This window comes from Leucopleurus acutus (genome assembly GCF_964270905.1).
Source record: "Leucopleurus acutus genome assembly, chromosome: X".
In the NCBI taxonomy this organism is placed as follows: Eukaryota; Metazoa; Chordata; class Mammalia; order Artiodactyla; family Delphinidae; genus Leucopleurus; species Leucopleurus acutus.
In genome coordinates, this window is record NC_139148.1 from 55,347,820 (window position 1) to 55,371,927 (window position 24,108).

The following is a 24,108-nucleotide window of genomic DNA, read 5'->3' on the forward strand; positions in this document are numbered from 1 at the left end:
TAGATTTTTCATCCTGTCATTGACGTAGAGGGACAACAATACCCTCCTCCTTCACAGGGATAAAATCTTCCCCATGATGGAATAACAAATCCATCTGCACCACTTTCTATGGTCAGACTGAGTTAAGCGTATTTAGTCCCTTCTCTCAAATACAAAATTTGGCCAGAGTAAATAGGCTATAAATGTTCCTTCCATTATTTCCTCTCTTGGGATGTAGAGTATAAATCATCTTCCCTCTGTGAGAACATGAAAAGTGGGGGTGTGTATCCTGGGCATAGTCTTGACAGTGTGAATTAACATGGTGATGAGTGGTTTGTTGTTTTTAAAGCATAGGATGTGGCCTGGGAAGAGGCAGATGATGAGTCCCATGTGTTAATATCATTATAAATTCCAAGAATGTGACAGGTATTTTTTTAAACATTTATTGTAGGCTCAGGTGTCTGCTGGGTGTTCTGAAGAATACAAGGAATATAGTATATACATTTATGTCCTGCCTAATAGAAACCTACAACCTAGTTGGGGATATAAAATTCCACAAATTAAAAGATAGGTAAATGTATAAGGCAGTTTCTAGTGAGTTCCAAAGGGTGGTACAGACAGTACTGGAGGAGTTCAGTTGTGGAAAGGAATGCAGGCAGTGAGAGGTGCTGAGAGGTGCTAGATCAGGGAAGTATTATTAGAAGAGGTGAAGGTATGACTGGGCTTTGAAAAGATGGATAAAAGTAGGGAAAATTTCTGGGAGGGAAGATCAGAAACATAAGCAAGAACACAGAGAACATGAATATGGGACCATATGGGGGGATGGTGAAAAAATCACCTTAATTGAAATAAATATGTTAGATAATGGTAGATGAGTTTGGGAAGGTAGTTTGGGGCTGTATTTTGAAGGACCTTGTTGGCGGAGCTAAGGAGGCATGGACTTGATATTTTTGGCAGGAAGGAGCTATTAAAGTATTTTAAGCAGCAGAATAACATGATCATATTAGTTATTTAGAAAGACCACTCTTGTAACACCAATGTGGAAGATAGACTGGAGAGGGACAAATGGAATAAAAATGAGAGAATTTAGGAGGGTATTGCTATCATCAGAGATGATAGGGATTAGCTCTAGGGTAGTGGCAGTGGTAAGTCAAAATGAGAGATATAAAATAGTTTTCTTCTCTTACAGCCATTAATGGAAAACTCTATGCCAACCTCAGGGGCCTTACCATGTACCAAGGAGAACGAGTGGCTTGGTACATGCTGGCCATGGGACAAGATATTGACCTACACACTGTCCATTTCCATGCAGAAAGCTTTCTCTATCGGGTGAGCTGGAAAAGAGGCTGAGTCCCTCAGAGTGCTTTGATATCCATTAAGAAAGAAGAGAATAAAAAGAAACATGATAATAATCAGTTAAAAGAAGAAAGGTCTTGTACATGGAGTATTGATCAGGGAATTCTAGTTTGGCTTTGTATCCCAAGGTCAGTCATTGCCCTCCAGGCCTTAGCTTTCCCCTATGATATAGAAGAAATGAATGGCTCATTTATGTGATAAGGAGATTGAAGGAATAAATGTAATTGGGTCTCAGTCAGGGACTTGAGGTCCAGTAAGCAGTCATCCTGAGTAAGAAATTTCAGAGTAGTGTCTCACAATCTCTGAAAGTCCTTAATCCATTCCTGAACTTCAATTCAGGACCTACATGGGACTACATGTGGGTTTTGAAGAAGAAATTTTGTCTTAGGAAAAGGGGTCAGAGTTGTAGGCATTAATGTGGACTTAAAGACTTAGAAGTCCTGATAAAGGTGGTGGCATAGAGGAGAAACTAAATTGAGTTTCATTTCTAAAGTAAATATGTGGATCCTTCCTAGGGGTCAAGGCTTAAGCCTGCTAAAATGTATGGATATACTAGTTTTTATCCCCCTAATGAAAGACTAAATGAACTTTACTTTGGGACACTTTAAGAAAAAGTAGGAGGAGAGAGAGTCTCCTCTGTTGAGTCAGTTTGTATGGGTGGGTTCACAGAAGAGATGGATAAGATGGAATCTTTAAGCTGTTCTCTGGTCTGTGAATCTTGAAATTCCATGTCTCTGGTGTGGATACCCAAGCCTTTTAATTCCTATAAGTTCTGAGACTATCTCTACCCTTCAATTTCTCTCTCTCACCCACAATCTCTCTTGCAGAGTGGAGAGAGTTACCGGGCAGACGTGGTGGATCTGTTCCCAGGGACCTTTGAGGTTGTGGAGATGGTGACCAGCAACCCTGGGACATGGCTGCTTCACTGTCATGTTACAGACCATGTCCATGCTGGCATGGAGACTGTCTTTATGGTTTTGTCCCAAAGAGGTAAAGCCTAATTAGGATATCTTCTGGCACTGTATCTAGCCTGTAAGAACCAGATAATCCAAGAAGTGACTTGCATCCATCTTCTGATCCCAAGAAGACAGAACAGACCCCTTCTAGTGTTCTCCCAACCAATATTTCTCATTCCCTGTTGCTCCCCTGCTCATGCCCCCTCCTAATTTCTTTGATACTTGTTGAGCTCACATGAATTGACTCAGCCTGGCTGGGCTGTATGCATTGATGCTTAGTGTAGATTTGCTTCCTTTGAATACATTTAATTTGTATGTAAATTTATTATTTTAGAGTTTATTAGAGGTATTAACTATTTCAAAGGAATCTTATTAATGAGTTCTTTTTTTATAAAAAGGAAAAATATAATTCTAACAGTCACCCCTTAATTAGTTTGTTTTGTGGGGATTGTCTAAGGCTGGAAAGAGATATTAGCCTTCAATTACAACTAATCCCAGACAGATGCTAACAAGGATGGAAAAAACTTTTTCCTTGTATTTGTTATATGGAGACGTAATAGCCAGGGTATTTTCTTTACCAATAAATCTTTGTTCACCACCAATAACATAGAAGAGTAGGCTGTGTTGAATTTTGTGTCCTTGGGTCATCAAAGCATTGAGTCTCACTTCTTAAGTCTCTTAACCTGAATCCAGTACTCATCATTATCCCCCTTGCAAGAGGCTCAATAGAAACTCTAGGGACCCACATGAATCCAGAGAGGTATTTTTTCTCCTGTTCTTTTTTTTTTTTAAGTCATGCTGTTTTGAAAACTGGTTATATTGAGGTAGGTATTCTGGGATTCCCAGCCATTGACATTCTGTCAGCAGGAATAGAAAGTGGGAAAATGTCTTTAGACATTTAAACAGGGCTAGCAAGCCAGGGTAGAAAATACAACTCTGCTATTTACCCCCAGGGAGGAAGACGAATAATTGTACATTATGATTTCCTATATCTTTGGAAAACTTTGTTCTCTGGTAACACATACTGCTAGAATGTGTCTTCCAGTTACTACTGTGGTACTATTCCCTACCACCCAGACAGGCACACATAATTCTTTGTTGTATCCTGTCAGTCCTTAGAATCAAACTCTAGTGGTGAATTGATATATCATCAAGATGCTATAGATCCAAAGCAATAGATTTTCTCCATGTGTAGTAACGGGTCATGTCAAATATGGACCATCTAATAGATAAGAGACTGCATCAATACATATCATCAAGGAACTTCCATGAATAAGAATAACTTACCTCTCTCTATAATAATGAGCCAGTCCATAAATTTTACCTATTTACCTTTTGTTTGTTTGACAGACTATGGTCTAATTTGATATTGTTCCAATCACATATAAGCTAACAGGCCAACCAGAGGGAAGAGTTGAAGACAGATAGGGAATAAAAGACTAATTGTTGGAAAGGGCTTCCCAGGGAAGAAGCAGGGGATGAAAGTCAGAGCTACAAAAAAATATTAGAGTGGGGTAAGGTCATTTTTTTCTACTAAAAGAAGAAAGAAAACAGAAAAGACCAATGTGTAGGTTTGGGTGAGAGGCTTGACAAAAAGGTAGATATTTCTGTCTGATGGTCTGTGTTTCATCTGTGATGGAGGAGACAGAGTCATCTACTAAGAATGAAAGATAGATGGTAGTGTAAGGGGCTTTAGAAGAGTGGGCAAAGTGGTTATGAAATAACCACTCTGGGTGGTGGGGGAAAAGTTACTCTGAGTGATGGGAAATAAATTAATTATTGCCAAGCAGCACTGAGGACTTAGTTGAAGTTGGACCCAAAGAATACTGATCTTTACAATTGTGTGATGTTTCTCCACCAGCATTCATCATAATACCAGAAAAAAATACAATGAAAGTATAGTTACTGGGGTTTCAGCAAATGATTATAATATTCCTGGTAAGTTAGTAGTTGAAGTGATAGACAATGGAGTCCAGCCTGGCCAGGAATGGAAGAAAAAAACAGGATGAAACTGGTGAGGTGAGAAAAATGGAAGTGTCCAGGAGCTAGAGGTCTTCATGAGAGGAGAAAATAACAGGTGAAATAGAATAAATAGCATTAGAACATGGAGAGAATAGGAGGCTGTTGTTAGATTTTAGACTTATGAGATGGAGCAAGTCTGCATAATTAGCCCAATGTAACCATAAGAGTGGTTGATAGAGTTGGAGTATATTTGAAATTTGTTAGAGTTAAGAGGTCTAAAAACTGTGAGGCTTAAGTGTTGGATAGGTCGACACTTATGATGGGAATTGAAGACAAGAAAGACTGAGCCACGTACCAAAGACTTCCATGAATGAAAACTGCTAGGTAACAGTGACAAGAAGTGGTTGTGATTTTTTAGCCAAGTAATATAAGCCTCAAAAGAGATGGATCTTTGCAAAAAGGGGAGGAATAATAAATAATCTCAAAACAGTATTGAGAAGATATAAAGGAAGTATAGTTCTCAGAAAAGAGCTCAGCCTCATTAAAGCAAGAAGAGGAAGAAGTATTCTAAAAAGGTTGAATATGTAGGGATGCAGGTTTGACAAAGAACAGGGGCTTCCTGAAGGAAGGCTGGGAAAAGGTGGCAAAAAGAGCAATAATGAGGATAAAGTGTCAATAAATATGTAAATTTTGGCAGAGGGGTGACTTACCTTTTGGACTCCTAAGACTATGCTCTTGCTTATATTTTGTGTCACTGCTCAAAATCAAATCCACATACCAATACTGACTTTGATCACAAGACAGTTAATTCCAGTCACCTCCATTTTGCTTACTATATCACAGAGAGTCCTCCAACCATTGCTAACCTCCTACAACAAGCCTGTGGATAAGTAGGAAGAATAATAGGACTAACTTCTTTTCTCTTTTTCCTCCAGAACACTTAAGCACTACCACCATCATCTCTGAAGAGACTGGAAAAGGTAGGGAGAAGGATACACAGATTGGGTAGTTATATATGTTGTGCATTTGGGGAAAAGTTCAGTGCCTCTAGAAGATGAGTTTCATATGGCTGAAATGTGGACCTCAATACTAGCAGAAAACATCCTGAGATTTATTTAAGATTTCAGAAGCCAGGAATCTAAGGTTAAGCTTCCAGTTAAGCTTCCCTCAGCAGGTTTATTCTCTCTGACCCCCATGCCCAACCTCCTGAGTTGAGGAAAATTGCCTCATCCTCAGTGAAGGCTGCTATCTTATCCTCTTACTAATGTATGAGGGGAAATAAAATTCAAGGTCTTGCTGAGTTGTGAATGAAGGTGCTATAGTACAGATATGAATTCCCCACAAGGACAGTGTGAAACTAGGACAAATGCCATTCAGTCTGCACCAGGTAATTAATCTTTCATCTATAGAATACTAAATAGTTGACACTTTAGAACCATCCATTTCTGTACTTCCAGAAAATAGAGCTTCTTGTTCTATCCAGGCTGGGTTCAAATAATGTTTTCACTCTCTACCTCATTTGTACCTGAACTGAGAAAGATTCATAAAGTTGTGAGAGGCTAGAATAGATGTTAGAGATTTTCAGTTTAGTCTGGAGGTTTTTCAGCTCTGTTTGGAAAGGTCCTAATGATCTAAGTATCTTATAAACAGTCAACCAGGGGACTAGGGTATGTCCTGGAGGATTAGGGAGAGGTAAGGTGAAGCAGAGAGAGCAGAGTGACATACATATATGTATATGTATTTGTGTATATATATATATATATATATATACACACATATATTTTTATATATACATATTTTGTGCATACATTTGTATATGCATTTGTACATATCAGTGTGTACATACATACATACATCCTCATAAGCTCTTGTTTGTTAAAAACGTTAAACAGTGAGGAAAACCCCTCAAAACTGGTGGTCTACTAAAGCCCAATATTTTCTGAGAGATGGAAAGTGATTTTTCCAAGGTCACAAGGGAAGTAAGTGGTAGAATGTAAACTCAAAACCAGAATGTTTCCCAGCTTCCATTTGAACTCATTATATTTCATCTTCTCTCAGTTCTGTAAGAATATTGATTCATCCAGTTATACATTCATCAAACACATACTAACTGCCAGAGACACCAAAAAAGTAAGACATAGTCACTATTTTCCAAGAGATTCATGTCTAAAAGTGGAATGAGACACAGAGACAATAATTGCAGTGCTGGATACTATGTTATTTTTTTAAAGTGGGGAAACAATAATAACAACGGATCAATTATTGTGCATTTGATGTCTTCCAGGAGCTATGTTAAATATTTTATAAATATCAACTCACTCAAGCCTCACAATAAACCACTGAATTAAGTATGGTTATTATCCCCATTTTATAAAAGAGGAGACTGAAATCCAGAAGTGAGGGTGGATTAGGTCACTTGGCCCAAGGAAGTAAATTGTGGGAGTACAAACAGTACAGGTACTTTGGGCACACAAAAGAAAGACCATTGTTAGTTATACAGCTGAATTGAAGAAAGCTTTGCTGAGACATATAATGTTTAAGCTAGGGATAGAATGGTGAGGAAGAAGAAAGGGTGTTCAGGCAATGGGAGCAGCATGAGAAAGTCTTGGAAGCCTGAAGAGGCTCACCCATTCTGTAGAACAAAGAATGAGTTGCTATCCCTGAAGATAGTAAATAAGAGTAGGCTAAGTTAGAACCTGATCATGAGAGTTGCAATGTCTGACTTGAGTCTGAGCTTTATTCCATAGGCTGATTGGAGATCATCAAAAGTTTGTATGCCAGGAACTAAGAAAATTAGATATTTCACCTAGAAAGATCAATGTGACATCAGTGTTATAATGACGCAAAGATGTGAGAGACCAGACAGCACAGAGACAGGCTCTTGTCATGGTCCAATGGTCAAAGTGAGTATTGATAAGCTAGATAATTGAGTCAAACTGCTTCTCAGGAGTTTCTACTTACTGCTCCCAGTTCTACCCTCTGGAACCATGCAAACCAAATTCAATTCTTTTTTTTTTCTACATCACAGGTTTTTATATATTTAAAGAAATATGTCAAGGCCCTTCTCACTCTGAGTGTTAGCTCTTTCCATGGGGGGACTGGTGCCTCAATGCTTCCTAATAATTTTCTCAGCTATGACATTTTGTTACGCTGGTTCTCTGTAACCTCCGTATCTGTCATCATTGGCTGATCTTTTGAGATAGTTCCTCTGTCCTATTTGGATGACCTTATTTCTCCTCTCCCAGAGTTGACTATAAAATAAGACATTTTAGAATATTCTCCATCGCAGGGTTCCCACTTGCCTCTTGTTCCATTTCAGTAGCAATTCCCAGAGACATTGGAGAAAGCAATGTGAGGATGCTGGGCATGCAGATCCCTGTAAAGGATATCGAGATACTGACTTCTGTCTTGATTGCCATGGGTGTCACTCTCCTGCTCATTGCTCTGGCTCTTGGTGGTGTGATGTGGTACCAGCATCGGCAGAGAAAGCTACGGCGCAACAGGAGGTCCATCCTGGATGACAGCTTCAAGCTTCTGTCTCTCAAGCAATAACAGCTGGATCCTGGAACTGCACATCTGGGACACACTCCCAGCAGGTCATGGACTAGCAGCTGACCTCATTGTCATTGTCAAAGGGGAATGGGTTTTAGAGAGGCAGAGGAGGGAATCAAACTCAAAAGAGTATTTCTTCACTAATTTATTTACATGGAAATGATATGCTTTCTTTTTCTTTAGTTTCTTTACTCCACTTGGGCACCTGGGGCTGAGTCCCCTAGTATCTAATATCACAAATTTCAACAGCTATATTATATCACCCACTGACACTTGGAAGGTCTGGAAATTTCTAAAAACTGACTCCTCTCACAAAGTAGATACCAAGAGTAAGGTTCACTGATTAGGTTTCTACTGCTTTCCAGGACTTAGGCAAGTTCAGTTTGAACTGAGGCTAAGTGAGCTGTGATGATAATCCAAATCTAAACTAGGACTAAGAACATAGTCTTGATGGGGAATGGGTGGGGTGGGATTTTAAGATCCAACTTGTATTTTGATTCTTCTTGGCAGTGGACTGTTTTGGTTAAGTGGGTAGATGGAATATTGTTGTCATGAGCAACTACAACCTTTGGAGGCAAAAGCTCCTCAGGAAGGCAGTACTCCAAGTTCTTGGTGCATTTGCACTGAAGGGAATGTTGAGTGTCCTCTCCATGTTTTAGTCAGAAAATCCTACACATTAAAGTGCTTGTTAGAACACCATAAGAGTGAACTTGGTGAATTTGATTGTCTCTGTGGCCTCTGGGAAGTTGTGACTGTTATTGAAAAAGAGAGCACTCAGCGAGACTGGTGGGGGTGACTAGTGTTGGTCATAGAATGGGTCTGCCTATCCTTTGTGGACCCTGCAGGTTTGTGTTTTGGAAGTGAAGAAGCTACCCAAGAGGAAGCCTCAGAATCAGAGTGGTAGGTACCATCTTTTGACCCATAAGTGCCAAAAGTATTCTGAATGCAAAGAAAAGTTGTCAGAGGGAAATAAAGGGCTGAAACTAAGCTCAAACCTTTACACTGGGCAAGGAGAGGTGGGCACAGATCTAATGGGCTCTTTTGGTAGTTGGGGGTATGAGAGGTCTACTTGCAATTTTGGGGGCCTCTTTATAGGGTAGAGTCCTTCCTCTGGTAATTTAAAGCAATATTCCTTTGTCACTTACAAGTTCAAGCCTCTCTAAAACCTTGGTCAGAGAGCACAGACAAGACACAGATTAGGGATGGGATAAGATGGCCCATTCTTACTATAGTATCCATAATACCATTTTACATGGCAAGTGGAAAATGGAAGAGGCATCAGGGACAGTTAAAATAATAACTGAAATGCATAGTGCTTTACACTTTACAAAGCATCTAATACCTGATTGCATTTTACTTCCCTTAGTTCTATCAGGGTGATACTTTGTTTTACCTTTTAGTAAACAAATTATTATAGAGAGTAAGTGATTTTACCCCAGGTCATTCAGCTAAAAATTGAGTAGGGATTCAAGCCTTCATCTATTCGACTCCAAATACCTGCTTCATCCTTCTATATCATGGAAACTCCACTAATCTCCATCATTTGTTACCCATATTGAATCCAACGTTCCTTTTCCTGTCTTTCCAGCAAAACTGTCTGCCTAGTTAGCAACACTTTGCAGATTAACTGTAGAAACCCACAAAGCTGGTGTTCAGGTGCTAAATAATGTTGAAAGTTGGAGGGTAAAACACAGGCCAGAGCCCATCATTCATCTTGGTTTACTGTGGTCAATGGCTCTGTGGAGAGCTTTACTGGAAGTCTCAGAAACATAACAGGGTGTGGAGTAGGGAGAAGATTTGGATTTTTAGTGATAAAATCAACTGAGAGTATTTAAACCATTGCATAATCAATGCACTTAACAGCAGAACTCTGTTGGTGTATTGTTAACGTGAAGGTTATTGAAAACTCAGTGCACTCTGGGGACTCTACTCAATTATTGTAATCTGTATGCAAATGGAAGGTGGTCTCAGTCACGAATCTGAGACAAGGAGAAGTAGGTGGGATGGGGATACGTTTTTTCTGAATGTGTAACTCTGCTCCTGATTGGGGAATGTAAGCTCAAGCCCATGTATTACAGAAAAGTATGCATTTTTGTAGTGGGTGTTCTCCCTGTGGGGATGTAGGAGATGTTTTTGACAATTAAGTGACACTTCCATCCATTCAGTTGCTCAAGTCAGAAATCGCAAAGTAAGCCTTGTTTGCTTTTCCTCCAAAATATCTTTAATTTATTCATCTGTTTCTATCTTCATTGCTACCACCCCAGACTAAAGCACAACCATCTGTTACCAGGATTTGTGTGGTAGCCTCCTGCTTATAACCTTACATTCACTCCAGCCTCCTACAATTGATTCTCCATGCAGAAAAGTGATGTTTGAAAAACATAAATTGGACTTCCAGTTTAGATGAGATGCCATAGGTTCACCTCTCTCTGGAGATAAATAAACCTTGGAAATAATAAAAAAAAGACAACAATAGAAGGGCTCAAAAAGATAGAGAAGAAGAAGGCAGCCTGAAGAAGAATAGAGAAACATAGCAACAAATCATCTTCCTAACACCTAACCTAGAAGAATGCAGCCCAAAGTCAAAAAGGAGTCCTAGGGACAGCCCAGGTGGGCCTGGGACTCTGGAACGAGGGACTGGGGAGGAGCCTTGCTTACATCAAGTAACCATGGAAGCTGCTCTTCATCTCTGTTGACCAGAGACTCTCCTCCCCCAGTTAGACATTACAAAGCAACTGCAAGGAGAATCCCAACATAGTAAGCTGCAGCCCAAGAAGCACTCTTTGTGCCTGTAAGCTGGAGAATCCCTTTTCCTACCCAGAGACAATAATGGTTCTGGCAGAGGTCAACAGGAACCTCAGTGACACCAGAGAGACCAAGCAAAACTGAAGAGCACAGCAAAGTCTCTGAAAGTTACATTGCCATTGGAACACAAAGTTATGCCAGGACTTATGCTAAACATAAACAGGGTTACTGCCTCCTAAAATAGATTGTTTTAATATGATTCAGAGTTCCATCATACCAAGAATCAGTAAAATCACAACTTGAATGAGAAAAGACAGTATACTTTCTGGGTTCCCTCTATGTGGGCTGTGTGGGTCCTTCTGTTGTGGTGGGCTGATTACTGTGAGGACACTGGTAGGTGGGACTGTACCCCTGTCCAGTTGGTTGCCAGACACTGCCTTGTGCAGAGGCTGTGAGCCACAGTTGATCAAGACCATGTCCTGGTATGGCTGCTTTCACAGTCAGGGGATTCCAGGTCCTGGTGCCAAGCCACAGATGGTTGTGGCCATGTCATAGGTTGACTGGCTACTGAGCCCAGAGGGATCTCAGGGCTAGTGCTGGTCCACCAGTGCGTATAGCCAGGTCCCATGGTGGCTGGCTCTGGTGCCAGGGATCTCAGAGCAAGTGTCGACCTGCTGTTGGGTGGGGCCCCAGGACGTCCTGGGGTGGTGTTGGCCTGCTAGAGGACAGGCTGGTTCTTGCCACAGCTGGATGCAAGGCTGCCGTGGTCCCAGGGCTGGTGCTCACACAGAAGCAGCTGAAGCTCGGTCCTGGGTGTCAACTGACTTGAAGAGTTAGGTCCTGGGGTACCTGGCTGTGGGGCACGGGTTCCCAGAGCTGGTGTTGGCCCACTGGTGTCCAGCTCCAGGGCCAAGGATGACCCAGGGCTAATGCCAACACACTGGTGGGTCTCTGCAGGACCCTGGGTACCCTAGAGTTGGTATAGGTAGGTGGATAGGGCAAGGGACAAGGGAATCCTGGGGCTGGTGCCAGGCTGCTGGTGTTTACACTGTGTGTTGACACAGCTGCCTACAGGGCCTTGATGATCCTGGGGCTGGAGTCTGCCTGCTGGTGGGTGAGGCCTGGTGCCAGAGCTAGTGCCAGCCAACAGGATGGCAAAGCCAGGTCTTAGGGTCTCTGGCTATGGAACCCAGAGTTTCTGGATCTGAAGTTGTCCTACTGGTGGGTGGTGCCAGGGCCCAGGAAGTCCTGGGGCTAATGAGAGCCCACTGGTGGGTGGAGCTGGGTCCCAGCATCTTTGGCTGCATGACCTTGGTGGTCCCAGAGATGTTGTCAGTACAAGGGTGGGTAGGAACTAGGCTCAGGGGATCCTGGGGCTCTTGCCCATGCCCTGGTGGGCGATGCTGGGTTCCAGGGTTAGTAACGATCCACTAGTGGGTGGGGTTGGTTCCTGGGTCCTCTGGTGGGTGGGTCCAATCCCGGGAGGGCTTGGATCTCGGGGTGGGGGGTCCTACAGAAGCTGGCCTGCTGGTGAGTAGGGCTGTGTCCCTGCTCTGCTAGCTGACTGACATGGAGCATCCCAGAACTGGTGCCAAATGGCTGATGGGTGGGGCCAGGTTCCAGCACTAATAAGCAACAATGGTGCTTACCAGCACCAGTGTACTCTTGGTGGGATGAGCTCCCACAAATGGCTACTGCCAGTGTCTGTGTCCCCAGGGTGAGTTTCAATTGCCTCCTGCCTCTCCAGGAGGTTCTCCAAAATCAGTAAGCAGGTCTGACCCAGGTTTCTTTTAAATTACTGATTCTGCTCTGAGTCTCAGAGCATGTTAAATTTTGTGTGTGCCTTTTAAGGGTGGAGTCTCTGTTTCCCACAGTCTTCTGTCTCTCCAAAAAGCCCCATTGGCCTTCAATGTCAAATGTTCTGGAGGCTCATCTTACTGGTGCAGGACCACATGGCTGGAGAGCCCAATGTGGGAAGAACCAGTGCAATTGGGATTATTCTCCCTTTGTGGTCATATACCAGGGAATATGGGTCTCAACTATATGGAAGCTCTGTCTCTCCTACTCATCTTGTGATTCCTTATTTATATCTTTAGCTGTAGCATGTCATTTCTGCTAGTCTTCAGGTTGCTGTCATGGATAGTTGCTCTTTGAATAGTTGCAGTTTCATTGTGCCCATGGGAGGAGGTGAGTTCAGGGTCTACCTAGTCAGCCGTCTTGTCCATACCTACATCCAGTCTCATGTTACAATTAAAAAATAAAATTCAGACATTATGTTAGACACTAAGGATACAGGGATAAACTGTTCAAGCTCATTTTCCAGTACAGAAGACAGTTATAAGTAAAGTGCTCTGAAAGCAGATGGAAGAACCAGATAACTGGGAGGGATCAGGAGGAATAACAAAGAGAGTATACTTCAGCTGAACCTTGAAGGATGAGGAGAAACTTGGTAGATAGGTGAAAAAACATTCTATGCCAGACTAACAGCATATATGACAGCAGGGAGCTTGAGAATGTATTGTGTCTTTAGGATGTAGAAAAGGAAATTCATATTTTAATATGTCTAATGGAGAAATATTGCTTTTTCCCACTAAATGTGCTGCTCCTCCATTCTAGCCCATTTCAGCAAATGGTATCACCATCTGTTAAGCTATTCAAGATGGAAACGTAAGAGTCATCCTTCAGCCCTCCCTTTCCCTCACCCCTAACTTCCAATACAACCATAATTTCTACCAGTAGTATATTCAAAATGTATCCAAAATCAATCTATTTTTAACATTTGTACACCCCCAGCCAAGTACAGGCCACTATCAACTTTCAACTCAACAAAAGCAATAACCTCCTCCCTGTTCATACTTTTACCCTTGCCTTCCCACTACACATCCTTTCCACTGCAAATTGTGAGAACTTTTAAAAACATAGATTGGGAGAGGAGCTTCAAGATGGCAGAATAGTAAGACGTGGAGATCACCTTCCTCCCCAAAAATACATCAGAAATACATCTACATGTGGAACAACTCTTATAGAATACATACTGAACGCTGGCAGAAGACCTCAGACCTCCCAAAAGGCAAGAAACTCCCCCGTACCTGGGTAGGGCAAAAGAGAAAAAAGAAAAAACAGAGACAAAGGAATAGGGATAGGACCTGCACCAGCGGGAGAGAGCTGTGAAGGAGGAAATGTTTCCACACATGAGAAGCCCCTTTGTGGGTGCAGACTGTGGGTGGCAGAGGGGGGAAGCTTCAGAGCCATGGAGGAGAGTGCAGCAACAGGGGTGTGGAGGGCAAAGCGGAGAGATTCCTGCACAGCGGATCGGTGCTGACCATCACTCACCAGCCAGAGAGGCTTCTCTGATCACCCGCCGGGGCAGGCGGGGGCTGGGAGTTGAGGCCGGGGCTTCGGAGGTTGGATCCCAGGGAGAGGACTGGGGTTGGTTACCTGAACACAGCCTGAAGGGGGTTAGTGTGCCACGGCTAGCTGGGAGGGAGTCCGGGAAAAAGTCTGGAGCTGCCACAGTGGCAAGAGACTTTTTCTTTCCTCTTTGTTTCCTGGTGCATGAGGGGAGGGGATTAAGAGTGCCGCTTAAAGGAGGTCCAGGGACGGGTGCGAGCCGCGGCTATCAGTGCGGACCCCAGAGACGGGAATGAGATGCTAAGGCTGCTGCTGCAGCCACCAAGAAACCTGTCTGCAAGCACAGGTCACTCTCCACACCTCCGCTCCCAAGAGCCTGTGTAGCCCGCCAGAGCCAAGGTCCCATTATCCAGGGACAACTTCCCAGGGAGAACACACGGCGTGCTTCAGGCTGGTGCAATTTCACACTGGCCTCTGCCGCCGCAGGCTCGCCCTGCATTGTGTGCAACTCCCTCACCCCCAGCCTGAGTGAGCCAGAGTCCCTGAATCAGCTGATCGTTTAACCCCAACCTGTCTGAGCAAAGAAAAGACGCCCTCAGGGGACATACATGCAGAGGAGGGGCCAAATCCAATGCTGAACCCCAGGAGCTATACAAACAAAGGAGAGAAAGGGAAATCCCACCCAGCAACCACAGGAGCAGCAGATTAAATCGCCACAATCAACTTGATGTACCCTGAATCTGTGGAATACCTGAATAGACAATGAATCATCCCAAATTGAGGAGGTGGACTTTGGGAGCAATGATATATATATATATATATATATATATATATATATATATATATATATATATATATATATATATATATATATAATTTTTCCTTTTCTCTCTTTTTGTGAGTGTGTATGTGTACACTTCTGTGTGTGAATTTGTCTGTATAGCTTTGCTATTACCATTTGTCATAGGGTTCTGTCTCTCCGTTTTTTTTTTGTTTTTTTTTTTTTAACATCTTTATTGGGGTATAATTGCTTTACAATGGTGTGTTAGTTTCTGCTTTATAACAAAGTGAATCAGTCATACATAAACATATGTTCCCATATGTCTTCCCTGTTGCGTCTCCCTCCCTCCCACCCTCCCTATCCCACCCCTCCAGGCTGTCACAAAGCACCGAGCCAATATCCCTGTGCCATGCGGCTGCTTCCCACTAGCTATCTACCTTACTACGTTTGTTAGTGTGTATATGCCCATGACTCTCTCTCGCCCTGTCACAGCTCACCCTTCCCCCTCCCCATAACCTCAAGTCCGTTCTCTAGGAGGTCTGCGTCTTTATTCCTGCTTTACCCCTAGGTTCTTCATGACATTTTTTTTCTTAAATTCCATATATATGTGTTAGCATACGGTATTTGTCTTTTTCTTTCTGACTTACTTCACTCTGTATGACAGACTCTAGGTCTATCCACCTCATTACAAATAGCTCAATTTCGTTTCTTTTTATGGCTGAGTAATATTCCATTGTATATATGTGCCACATCTTCTTTATCCATTCATCCGATGACGGGCACTTAGGTTGTTTCCATCTCCGGGCTATTGTAAATAGAGCTGCAATGAACATTTTGGTACATGACTCTTTTAGAATTATGGTTTTCTCAGGGTATATGCCCAGTAGTGGGATTGCTGGGTCATATGGTAGTTCTATTTGTAGTTTTTTAAGGAACCTCCATACTGTTCTCCATAGTGGCTGAACCAATTCACATTCCCACCAGCAGTGCAAGAGTGTTCCCTTTTCTCCACACCCTCTCCAGCATTTATTGTTTCTAGATTTTTTGATGATGGCCATTCTGACTGGTGTGAGATGATATCTCATTGTAGTTTTGATTTGCATTTCTCTAATGATTAATGATGTTGAGCATTCTTTCATGTGTTTGTTGGCAGTCTGTATATCTTCTTTGGAGAAATGTCTATTTAGGTCTTCTGCCCATTTTTGGATTGGGTTGTTTGTTTTCTTGTTATTGAGCTGCATGAGCTGCTTGTAAATTTTGGAGATTAATCCTTTGTTGGTTGCTTCATTTGCAAATATATTCTCCCATTCTGAGGGTTGTCTTTTGGTCCTGTTTATGGTTTCCTTTGCTGTGCAAAAGCTTTGAAGTTTCATTAGGTCCCATTTGTTTATTTTTGTTCTTATTTCCATTACTCTAGGAGGTGGGTCAGAAAGGATCTTGCTGTGATTTATGTCATAGAGTGTTCTGCCTATGTTTTCCTCTAAGAGTTTGATAGTTTCTGGCCTTACATTTAGGTCTTTAATCCATCGTGAGCTTATTTTTGTGTATGGTGTTAGGGAGTGATCTAATCTCATACTTTTACATGTACCTGTCCAGTTTTCCCAGCACCACTTATTGAAGAGGCTGTCCTTTCTCCATTGTACATTACTGCCACCTTTATCAAAGATAAGGTGTCCATATGTGCATGGGTTTATCTCTGGGCTTTCTATCCTGTTCCATTGATCTATCTTTCTGTTTTTGTGCCAGTACCATACTGTCTTGATAACTGTAGCTTTGTAGTATAGTCTGAAGTCAGGGAGCCTGATTCCTCCAGTTCCTTCTTTCGTTCTCAAGATTGCTTTGGCTATTCGGGGTCTTTTGTGTTTCCATACAAATTGTGAAATTTTTTGTTCTAGTTCTGTGAAAAATGCCAGTGGTAGTTTGATAGGGATTGCATTGAATCTATAGATTGCTTTGGGTAGTAGAGTCATTTTCACAATGTTGATTCTTCCAATCCAAGAACATGGTATATCTCTCCATCTATTTGTATCATCTTTAATTTCTTTCATCAGTGTCTTATAATTTTCTGCATACAGGTCTTTTGTCTCCTTAGGTAGGTTTATTCCTAGATATTTTATTCTTTCTGTTGCAATGGTAAATGGGAGTGTTTTCTTGATTTCACTTTCAGATTTTTCATCATTAGTATATAGGAATGCCAGAGATTTCTGTGCATTAATTTTGTATCCTGCCACTTTACCAAATTCATTGATTATCTCTAGTAGTTTTCTGGTAGCATCTTTAGGGTTCTCTATGTATAGGATCATGTCATCTGCAAACAGTGACAGCTTTACTTCTTCTTTTCCGATTTGGATTCCTTTTATTTCCTTTTCTTCTCTGATTGCTGTGGCTAAAACTTCCAAAACAATGTTGAATAATAGTGGTGAGAGTGGGCAACCTTGTCTTGTTCCTGATCTTAGTGGAAATGCTTTCAGTTTTTCACCATTGAGGATGATGTTTGCTGTGGGCTTGTCATATATGGCCTTTATTATGTTGAGGAAAGTTCCCTCTATGCCTACTTTCTGCAGGGTTTTTATCATAAATGGGTGTTGAATTTTGTCAAAAGCTTTCTCTGCATCTATTGAGATGATCATATGGTTTTTCTCCTTCAATTTGTTAATATGGTTTATCACATTGATAGATTTGCGTATATTGAAGAATCCTTGCATTCCTGGAATAAAGCCCACTTGATCATGGTGTATGATCCTTTTAATGTGCTGTTGGATTCTGTTTGCTAGTATTTTGTTGAGGATTTTTGCATCTATGTTCATCAGTGATATTGGCCTGTAGTTTTCTTTCTTTGTGACATCCTTGTCTGGTTTTGGTATCAAGGTGATGGTGGCCTCGTAGAAGGAGTTTGGGAGTGGTCCTCCCTCTGCTATATTTTGGAAGAGTTTCAGAAGGATAGGTGTTAGCTCTTCTCTAAATGTTTGATAGAATTCGCCTGTAAAGCCATCTGGTCCTGGGCTTTTCTTTGTTGGAAGGTTTTTAATCACAGTTTCAATTTCAGTGCTTGTGATTGGTCTGTTCATATTTTCTATTTCTTCCTGAATCAGTCTTGGCAGGTTGTGCATTTCTAAGAATTTGTCCATTTCTTCCAGATTGTCCATTTTATTGGCATAGAGTTGCTTGTAGTAATGTCTCATGATCTCTTTTATCTCTGCAGTGTCAGTTGTTACCTCTCCTTTTTCATTTCTAATTCTATTGATTTGAGTCTTCTCCCTTTTTTTCTTGATGAGTCTGGCTAGTGGTTTATCTATTTTGTTTATCTTCTCAAAGAACCAGCTTTTAGTTTTATTGATCTTTGCTATTGTTTCCTTCATTTCTTTTTCATTTATTTCTGATCTGATTTTTATGATTTCTTTCCTTCTGCTAGCTTTGGGGTTTTTTTGTTCTTCTTTCTCTAATTGCTTGAGGTGCAAGGTTAGGTTGTTTATTCGAGATGTTTCCTGCTTCTTAAGGTGGGCTTGTATTGCTATAAACTTCCCCCTTAGAACTGCTTTTGCTGCATCCCACAGGTTTTGGGTCGTTGTGTCTCCATTGTCATTTGTTTCTAGGTATTTTTTGATTTCCTCTTTGATTTCTTCAGTGATATCTTCATTATTAAGTAGTGTATTGTTTAGCCTCCATGTGTTTGTATTTTTTACAGATCTTTTCCTGTAATTGATATCTAGTCTCATGGCGTTGTGGTCAGAAAAGATACTTGATACAATTTCAATTTTCTTAAATTTACCAAGGCTTGATTTGTGACCTAAGATATGATCTATCCTGGAGAATGTTCCATGAGCACTTGAGAAAAATGTGTATTCTGTTGTTTTTGGATGGAGTGTCCTATAAATATCAATTAAGTCCATCTTGTTTAATGTATCATTTAAAGCTTGTGTTTCCTTATTTATTTTCATTTTGGATGATCTGTCCATGGGTGAAAGTGGGGTGTTTAAGTCCCCTACTATGAATGTGTTACTGTCGATTTCCCCTTTTATGGCTGTTAGTATTTGCCTTATGTATTGAGGTGCTCCTATGTTGGGTGCATAAATATTTACAATTGTTATATCTTCTTCTTGGATCGATCCCTTGATCATTATGTAGTGTCCTTCTTTGTCTCTTTTAATAGTCCTTATTTTAAAGTCTATTTTGTCTGATATGAGAATTGCTACTCCAGCTTTCTTTTGGCTTCCATTTGCATGGAATATCTTTTTCCATCCCCTTACTTTCAGTCTGTATGTGTCTCTAGGTCTGAAGTGGGTCTCTTGTAGACAGCATATATATGGGTCTTGTTTTTGTATCCATTCAGCTAATCTGTGTCTTTTGGTGGGAGCATTTAGTCCATTTACATTTAAGGTAATTATCGATATGTATGTTCCTATTCCCATTTTCTAAATTGTTTTGGGTTCGTTATTATAGGTCTTTTCCTTCTCTTGTGTTTCTTGCCTAGAAAAGATCCTTTAGCATTTGTTGTAAAGCTGGTTTGGTGGTGCTGAACTCTCTCAGCTTTTGCTTGTCTGTAAAGGTTTTAATTTCTCCATCAAATCTGAATGAGATCCTTGCTGGGTAGAGTAGTCTTGGCTGCATGTTTTTCTCCTTCATCACTTTCAGTATGTCCTGCCACTCCCTTCTGGCTTGTAGGGTTTCTGCTGAGAGATCAGCTGTTAACCTTATGGGGATTCCCTTATGTGTTATTTGTTGTTTTTCCCTTGCTGCTTTTAATATGCTTTCTTTGTATTTAATTTTTGACAGTTTGATTAATATGTGTCTTGGCGTATTTCTCCTTGTATTTATCTTGTATGGGACTCTCTGTGCTTCCTGGACTTGATTAACTATTTCCTTTCCCATGTTAGGGAAGTTTTCAACTATAATCTCTTCAAATATTTTCTCAGTCCCTTTCTTTTTCTCTTCTTCTTCTGGAACCCCTATAATTCGAATGTTGGTGCATTTAATGTTGTCCCAGAGGTCTCTGAGACTGTCCTCAGTTCTTTTCATTCTTTTTTCTTTATTCTGCTCTGCAGTAGTTATTTCCACTATTTTATCTTCCAGGTCACTTATCCGTTCTTCTGCCTCAGTTATTCTGCTATTGATCCCATCTAGAGTACTTTTAATTTCATTTATTGTGTTGTTCATCGTTGCTTGTTTCATCTTTAGTTCTTCTAGGTCCTTGTTAACTGATTCTTGCATTTTGTCCAATCTATCGTCCATTCTATCTCCAAGATTTCGGATCAACCTTACTATCATTATTCTGAATTCTCTTTCAGGTAGACTGCCTATTTCCTCTTCATTTGTTAGGTCTGGTGCATTTTTATCTTGCTCCTTTATCTGCTGTGTGTTTTTCTGTCTTCTCTTTTTGCTTATCTTACTGTGTTTGGGGTCTCCTTTTTGCAGGCTGCAGGTTCGTAGTTCCTCCTGTTTTTGATGTCTGTCTCCAGTGGCTAAGGTTGGTTCAGTGGGTTGTGTAGGCTTCCTGGTGGAGGGGACTAGTGCCTGTGTTGTGGTGGATGAGGCTGGATCTTGTCTCTCTAGTGGGCAGGTTCACGTCTGGTGGTGTGTTTGGGGGTGTCTGTGGCCTTATTATGATTTTAGGCAGCCTCTCTGCTAATGGGTGAGGTTGTGTTCCTGTTTTGCTAGTTGTTTGGCATAGGTTTTCCAGCACTGTGGCTTGCTGGTCATTGAGTGAAGCTGGGTGCTGGTGTTAAGATGGAGGTCTCTGGGAGATTTTCACCGTTTGATATTATGTGGAGCTGGGAGGTCTCTTGTTGACCAGTGTCCTGAAGTTGGCTCTCCTACCTCAGAGGCAGAGCCCTGCCTCCTGGCTGGAGCACCAAAAGCTTTTCATCCACATGGCTCAGGATAAAAGGGAGAAAAAGTAGAGGGAATTAGTAGAAGTATGAGGAAAGAAAGAAGGAAAGGAGGGTAGGAAGGAAGGAAGAAAGAAAGAAAGAAGCAAAGAAGGAAAGAAGGCAAGAAGGAAAGAAAGGAGGGAGGGAGGGAGGGAGGAAGGAAGGAAGGAGGGAAAGAAGGAAAAAAGACAGAAAGAAAGAAGATACAGTAAAAATAAAATAAAGTATAATAAAGTTATTGAATTAAAAAATTCTTATTTAGAAAAAAAAAAGGGACGGAAAGAACCTTAGGACAAATGTTGGCAGCAAAGCTATACAGACAAAATCTTACACAGAAGCGTACACATACACCCTCACTAAAAGAGGTAAATGGGGAAAAATCCTAAATCTTGCTGTCAGAGACCACCTCCTCAATTTGGGATGATTCGTTGTCTAAAGGAGGGAAGGAAGGACGGAAAGAAAGAAAGAAAGAACGAAGGTAAAGTATAATATTGTTATTAAAATTAATTATTAAGAAAAAAAATTTAAAAAAACATGGACGGATAGAACTCTAGGACAAATGGTGGAAGCAAGACTATACAGACAAGATCTCACACAGAAGCATACACATACACATTCACAAAAAGAGGAAAGGGGAAAAAATCATAGATCTTGCTCCTAAAGTCCACTTCCTTAATTTGGGATGATTGGTTGTCTATTCAGGTATTCCATAGATGCAGGGTATATCAAGTTGATTGTGGAGCTTTAATCCGTTGCTTCTGAGGCTGCTGGGAGAGATTTCCCTTTCTCTTCTTTGTTCTCACAGCTCCCAGGGCTCAGCTTTGGATTTGGCCCTGCCACTGCGTGTAGATCGCTGGAGGGCGTCTGTTTTTTGCTCAGACAGGATGGGGTTAAAAGAGCCGCTGTTTGTGGGCTCTGGCGCACTCAGGCCGGCGGGGACGGAGGGGCACAGAGTGCGGGGCGGGCCTGCGGTGGCAAAGGCCGGCGTGACTTTGCACCAGCCTGAGGCGCGCTGTGCGCTGTCCCGGGGAAGTTGTCCCTGGATCCCGGGAACCTGGCAGTGGCGGGCTGCACAGGCTCCGCGGAAGAGGGGTGTGGAGAGTGACCTGTGCTCGCACACAGGCCCCTCGGTGGCGGCAGCAGCAGCCTTAACGTCTCCCGCCCGCCTCTGGGGTCCGCGCTTTTAGCCGCGGCTTGCGCCCGTCTCTGGATTCCGCGCTTTCAGCCGCGGCTCGCGCCCGTCTCTGGATTCCGCGCTTTCAGCCGCGGCTCGCGCCCGTCTCTGGGGTTCCTTTAAGCAGCGTTCTTAAACCCCTCTCCTCACGCCCCAGGAAACAAAGAGGGAAGGAAAAGTCTCCTGCCTCTTCGGCAGGTGCAGGCTTTTTCCCCGGACTCCCTCCCAGCTAGCTGTGGTGCACTAACCCCTTCAGGCTATGTTCAAGCCGCCAACCCCAGTCCTCTCCCTGCGCTCCGGCCTCAGCTCGCAGCCCCGCCCGCCCCGGCGGGTGAGCAGACAAGCCTCTCGGGCTGGTGAGTGCCGGTCGGCACCGATCCTCTGTGCGGGAATCTCCCCGCTTTGCCCTCCGCACCCGTTGCTGTGCACTCCTCCGCGGCTCCGAAGCTCCCCCCTCCACCTCCCGCAGTCTCCGCCCGCGAAGGGGCTTCCTAGTGTATGGTAACTTTTCCTCCTTCACAGCTCCCTCCCACTGGTGCAGGTGCCGTCCCTATTCTTTTGTCTCTGTTTTTTCTTTTGCCCTACCCATGTACGTGGGGAGTTTCTTGCCTTTTGGGAGGTCTGAGGTCTTCTGCCAGCCTTCAGTAGGTGTTCTGTAGGAGTTGTTCCACGTGTATATGTATTTCTGGTGTATCTGTGGGGAGGAAGGTGATCTCCGCGTCTTACTCTTCCGCCATCTTCCGCCTTCAGGCTCTCCATTTTTTTTAGTATAGTTTTTTGCACTTGTTATCATCGGTGAATTTGTCTTTTGGTTTCGTTGCTCTCTTCTTTCTTTCTCTTTTTATTACTTAAACATTTTTTAATTATTAATTTTTATTTTAATAACATTCTTTTATTTTATTTTATTGTCTTATTCCTTTCTTTATTGTTCTTGTCCCTTTTATTGTGAGCTGTGTGGATGACAGGCTCTTGGTGCTCCAACCAGGCATCAGGGCTGTGCCTCTGAGGTGGGAGAGCCAAGTTCAGAACACTGGTCCACAACAGACATCCCAGCTGCATGGATTTTCAAATGGCAAAAATCTCCCAGAGATCTCAATCTCAACATCAAGACCCAGTTCCACTCAACGACCAGCAAGCTACAGTGCTGGACACCCTAGGCCAAACAACTAGCAAGACAGGAACACAACACCATCAATTAGAAGTGAGGCTGCCTAAAATTATAATAAGGCAACAGACACCACAAAACACAACACCAGAAGTGGACCTGCCCACAAAAAAGACAAGATCCAGCCTCCACCACCAGAAAACAGGCACTAGTCCCCTCCAACAGAAAGTCTACACAACACATTGAACAAACCTTAGCCACTGGGGACAGACACCAAAAACAATGGGAACTATGAACCTGCAGAATGAAAACAGGAGACCCCAAACACAGTGGGATAAGCAAAATGAGAAGACAGAGAAACACACAACAGATGAAGGAGCAAGGCAAAAACCATCCAGACCTAACAAATGAAGAGGAAGTAGGCAGTCTACCTGAAAAACAATTCAGAATAATGATAGTAAAGATGATCAAAAATCTTGGAAATAGAATAGAGAAAATACAAGAAACGTTTAACACGGACCTAGAAGAACTAAAGAGCAAACAAACAGTGTTGAAAAACACAACAACTGAAATTAAAAATTCTCTAGAAAGGGTAAATAGCAGAATAAATAAGGCAGCAGAACGGATGAGTGACCTGGAAGATAAAATAGTGGAAATAACTACTGCAGAGCAGAATAAAGAAAAAAGAAAGAACAGAATTGAGGACAGTCTCAGAGACCTCCAGGGACAACATTAAATGCACCAACATTTGAACTATAGGGCTCCCAGAAGAAGAAGATAAAAAGAAAGGAACTGAGAAATATTTGAAGAGATTATAGTTAAAAATTTGCCTAATATGGGAAAGGAAATAAGTAATAAAGTCCAGGAAGTACAGAGTCCCATAGAGGATAAATAAAATGAGAAAAATGCCAGTGGTAATTTGATAGGGATCGCACTGAATCTGTAGATTGTAGACCATATATATATATATATATATATATATATATATATATATATATATATATATAAAATATATGGTCATGAAGAGCCTAGGGGCAAGACGGGAAAAAAGACTCAGAACTTCTAGAGAATGGACTTGAGGATACGGGGAAGGCTAAGGGTAAGCTGGGACAAAGTCAGAGAGTGGCATGGACATATATACACTACCAAACATAAAATAGCTAGTGAGGAGCAGCCGCATAGCACAGGGTGATCAGCTCGGTGATTTGTGGCCGCCTAGAGGGGTGGGAAAGGGAGGGTGGGAAGGAGGGAGACGCAAGTGGGAAGAGATATAGGGACAT

At 42.1% G+C, this 24,108-nt stretch overlaps 1 protein-coding gene across 2 annotated transcripts in view; it reads left to right on the forward strand.

Moving 5' to 3' along the window:
- The window catches only part of HEPH (hephaestin), a gene marked incomplete at both ends in the record, with an annotated part of 87,842 nt that extends 80,037 nt beyond the window's left edge, over positions 1-7,805 (forward strand). The window contains 4 exons of one of the 2 annotated variants that reach the window (XM_082864783.1): positions 1,169-1,308; positions 2,163-2,325; positions 5,189-5,233; positions 7,576-7,805. In XM_082864783.1, the coding sequence (XP_082720909.1) occupies positions 1,169-1,308; positions 2,163-2,325; positions 5,189-5,233; positions 7,576-7,805 (578 nt within the window). Of the gene's footprint in view, positions 1-1,168; positions 1,309-2,162; positions 2,326-5,188; positions 5,234-7,572 lie in introns of both variants that reach the window. The other variant, XM_082864782.1, reaches the window with a different exon arrangement.
- Between the last annotated feature and the right edge of the window lie 16,303 nt (positions 7,806-24,108).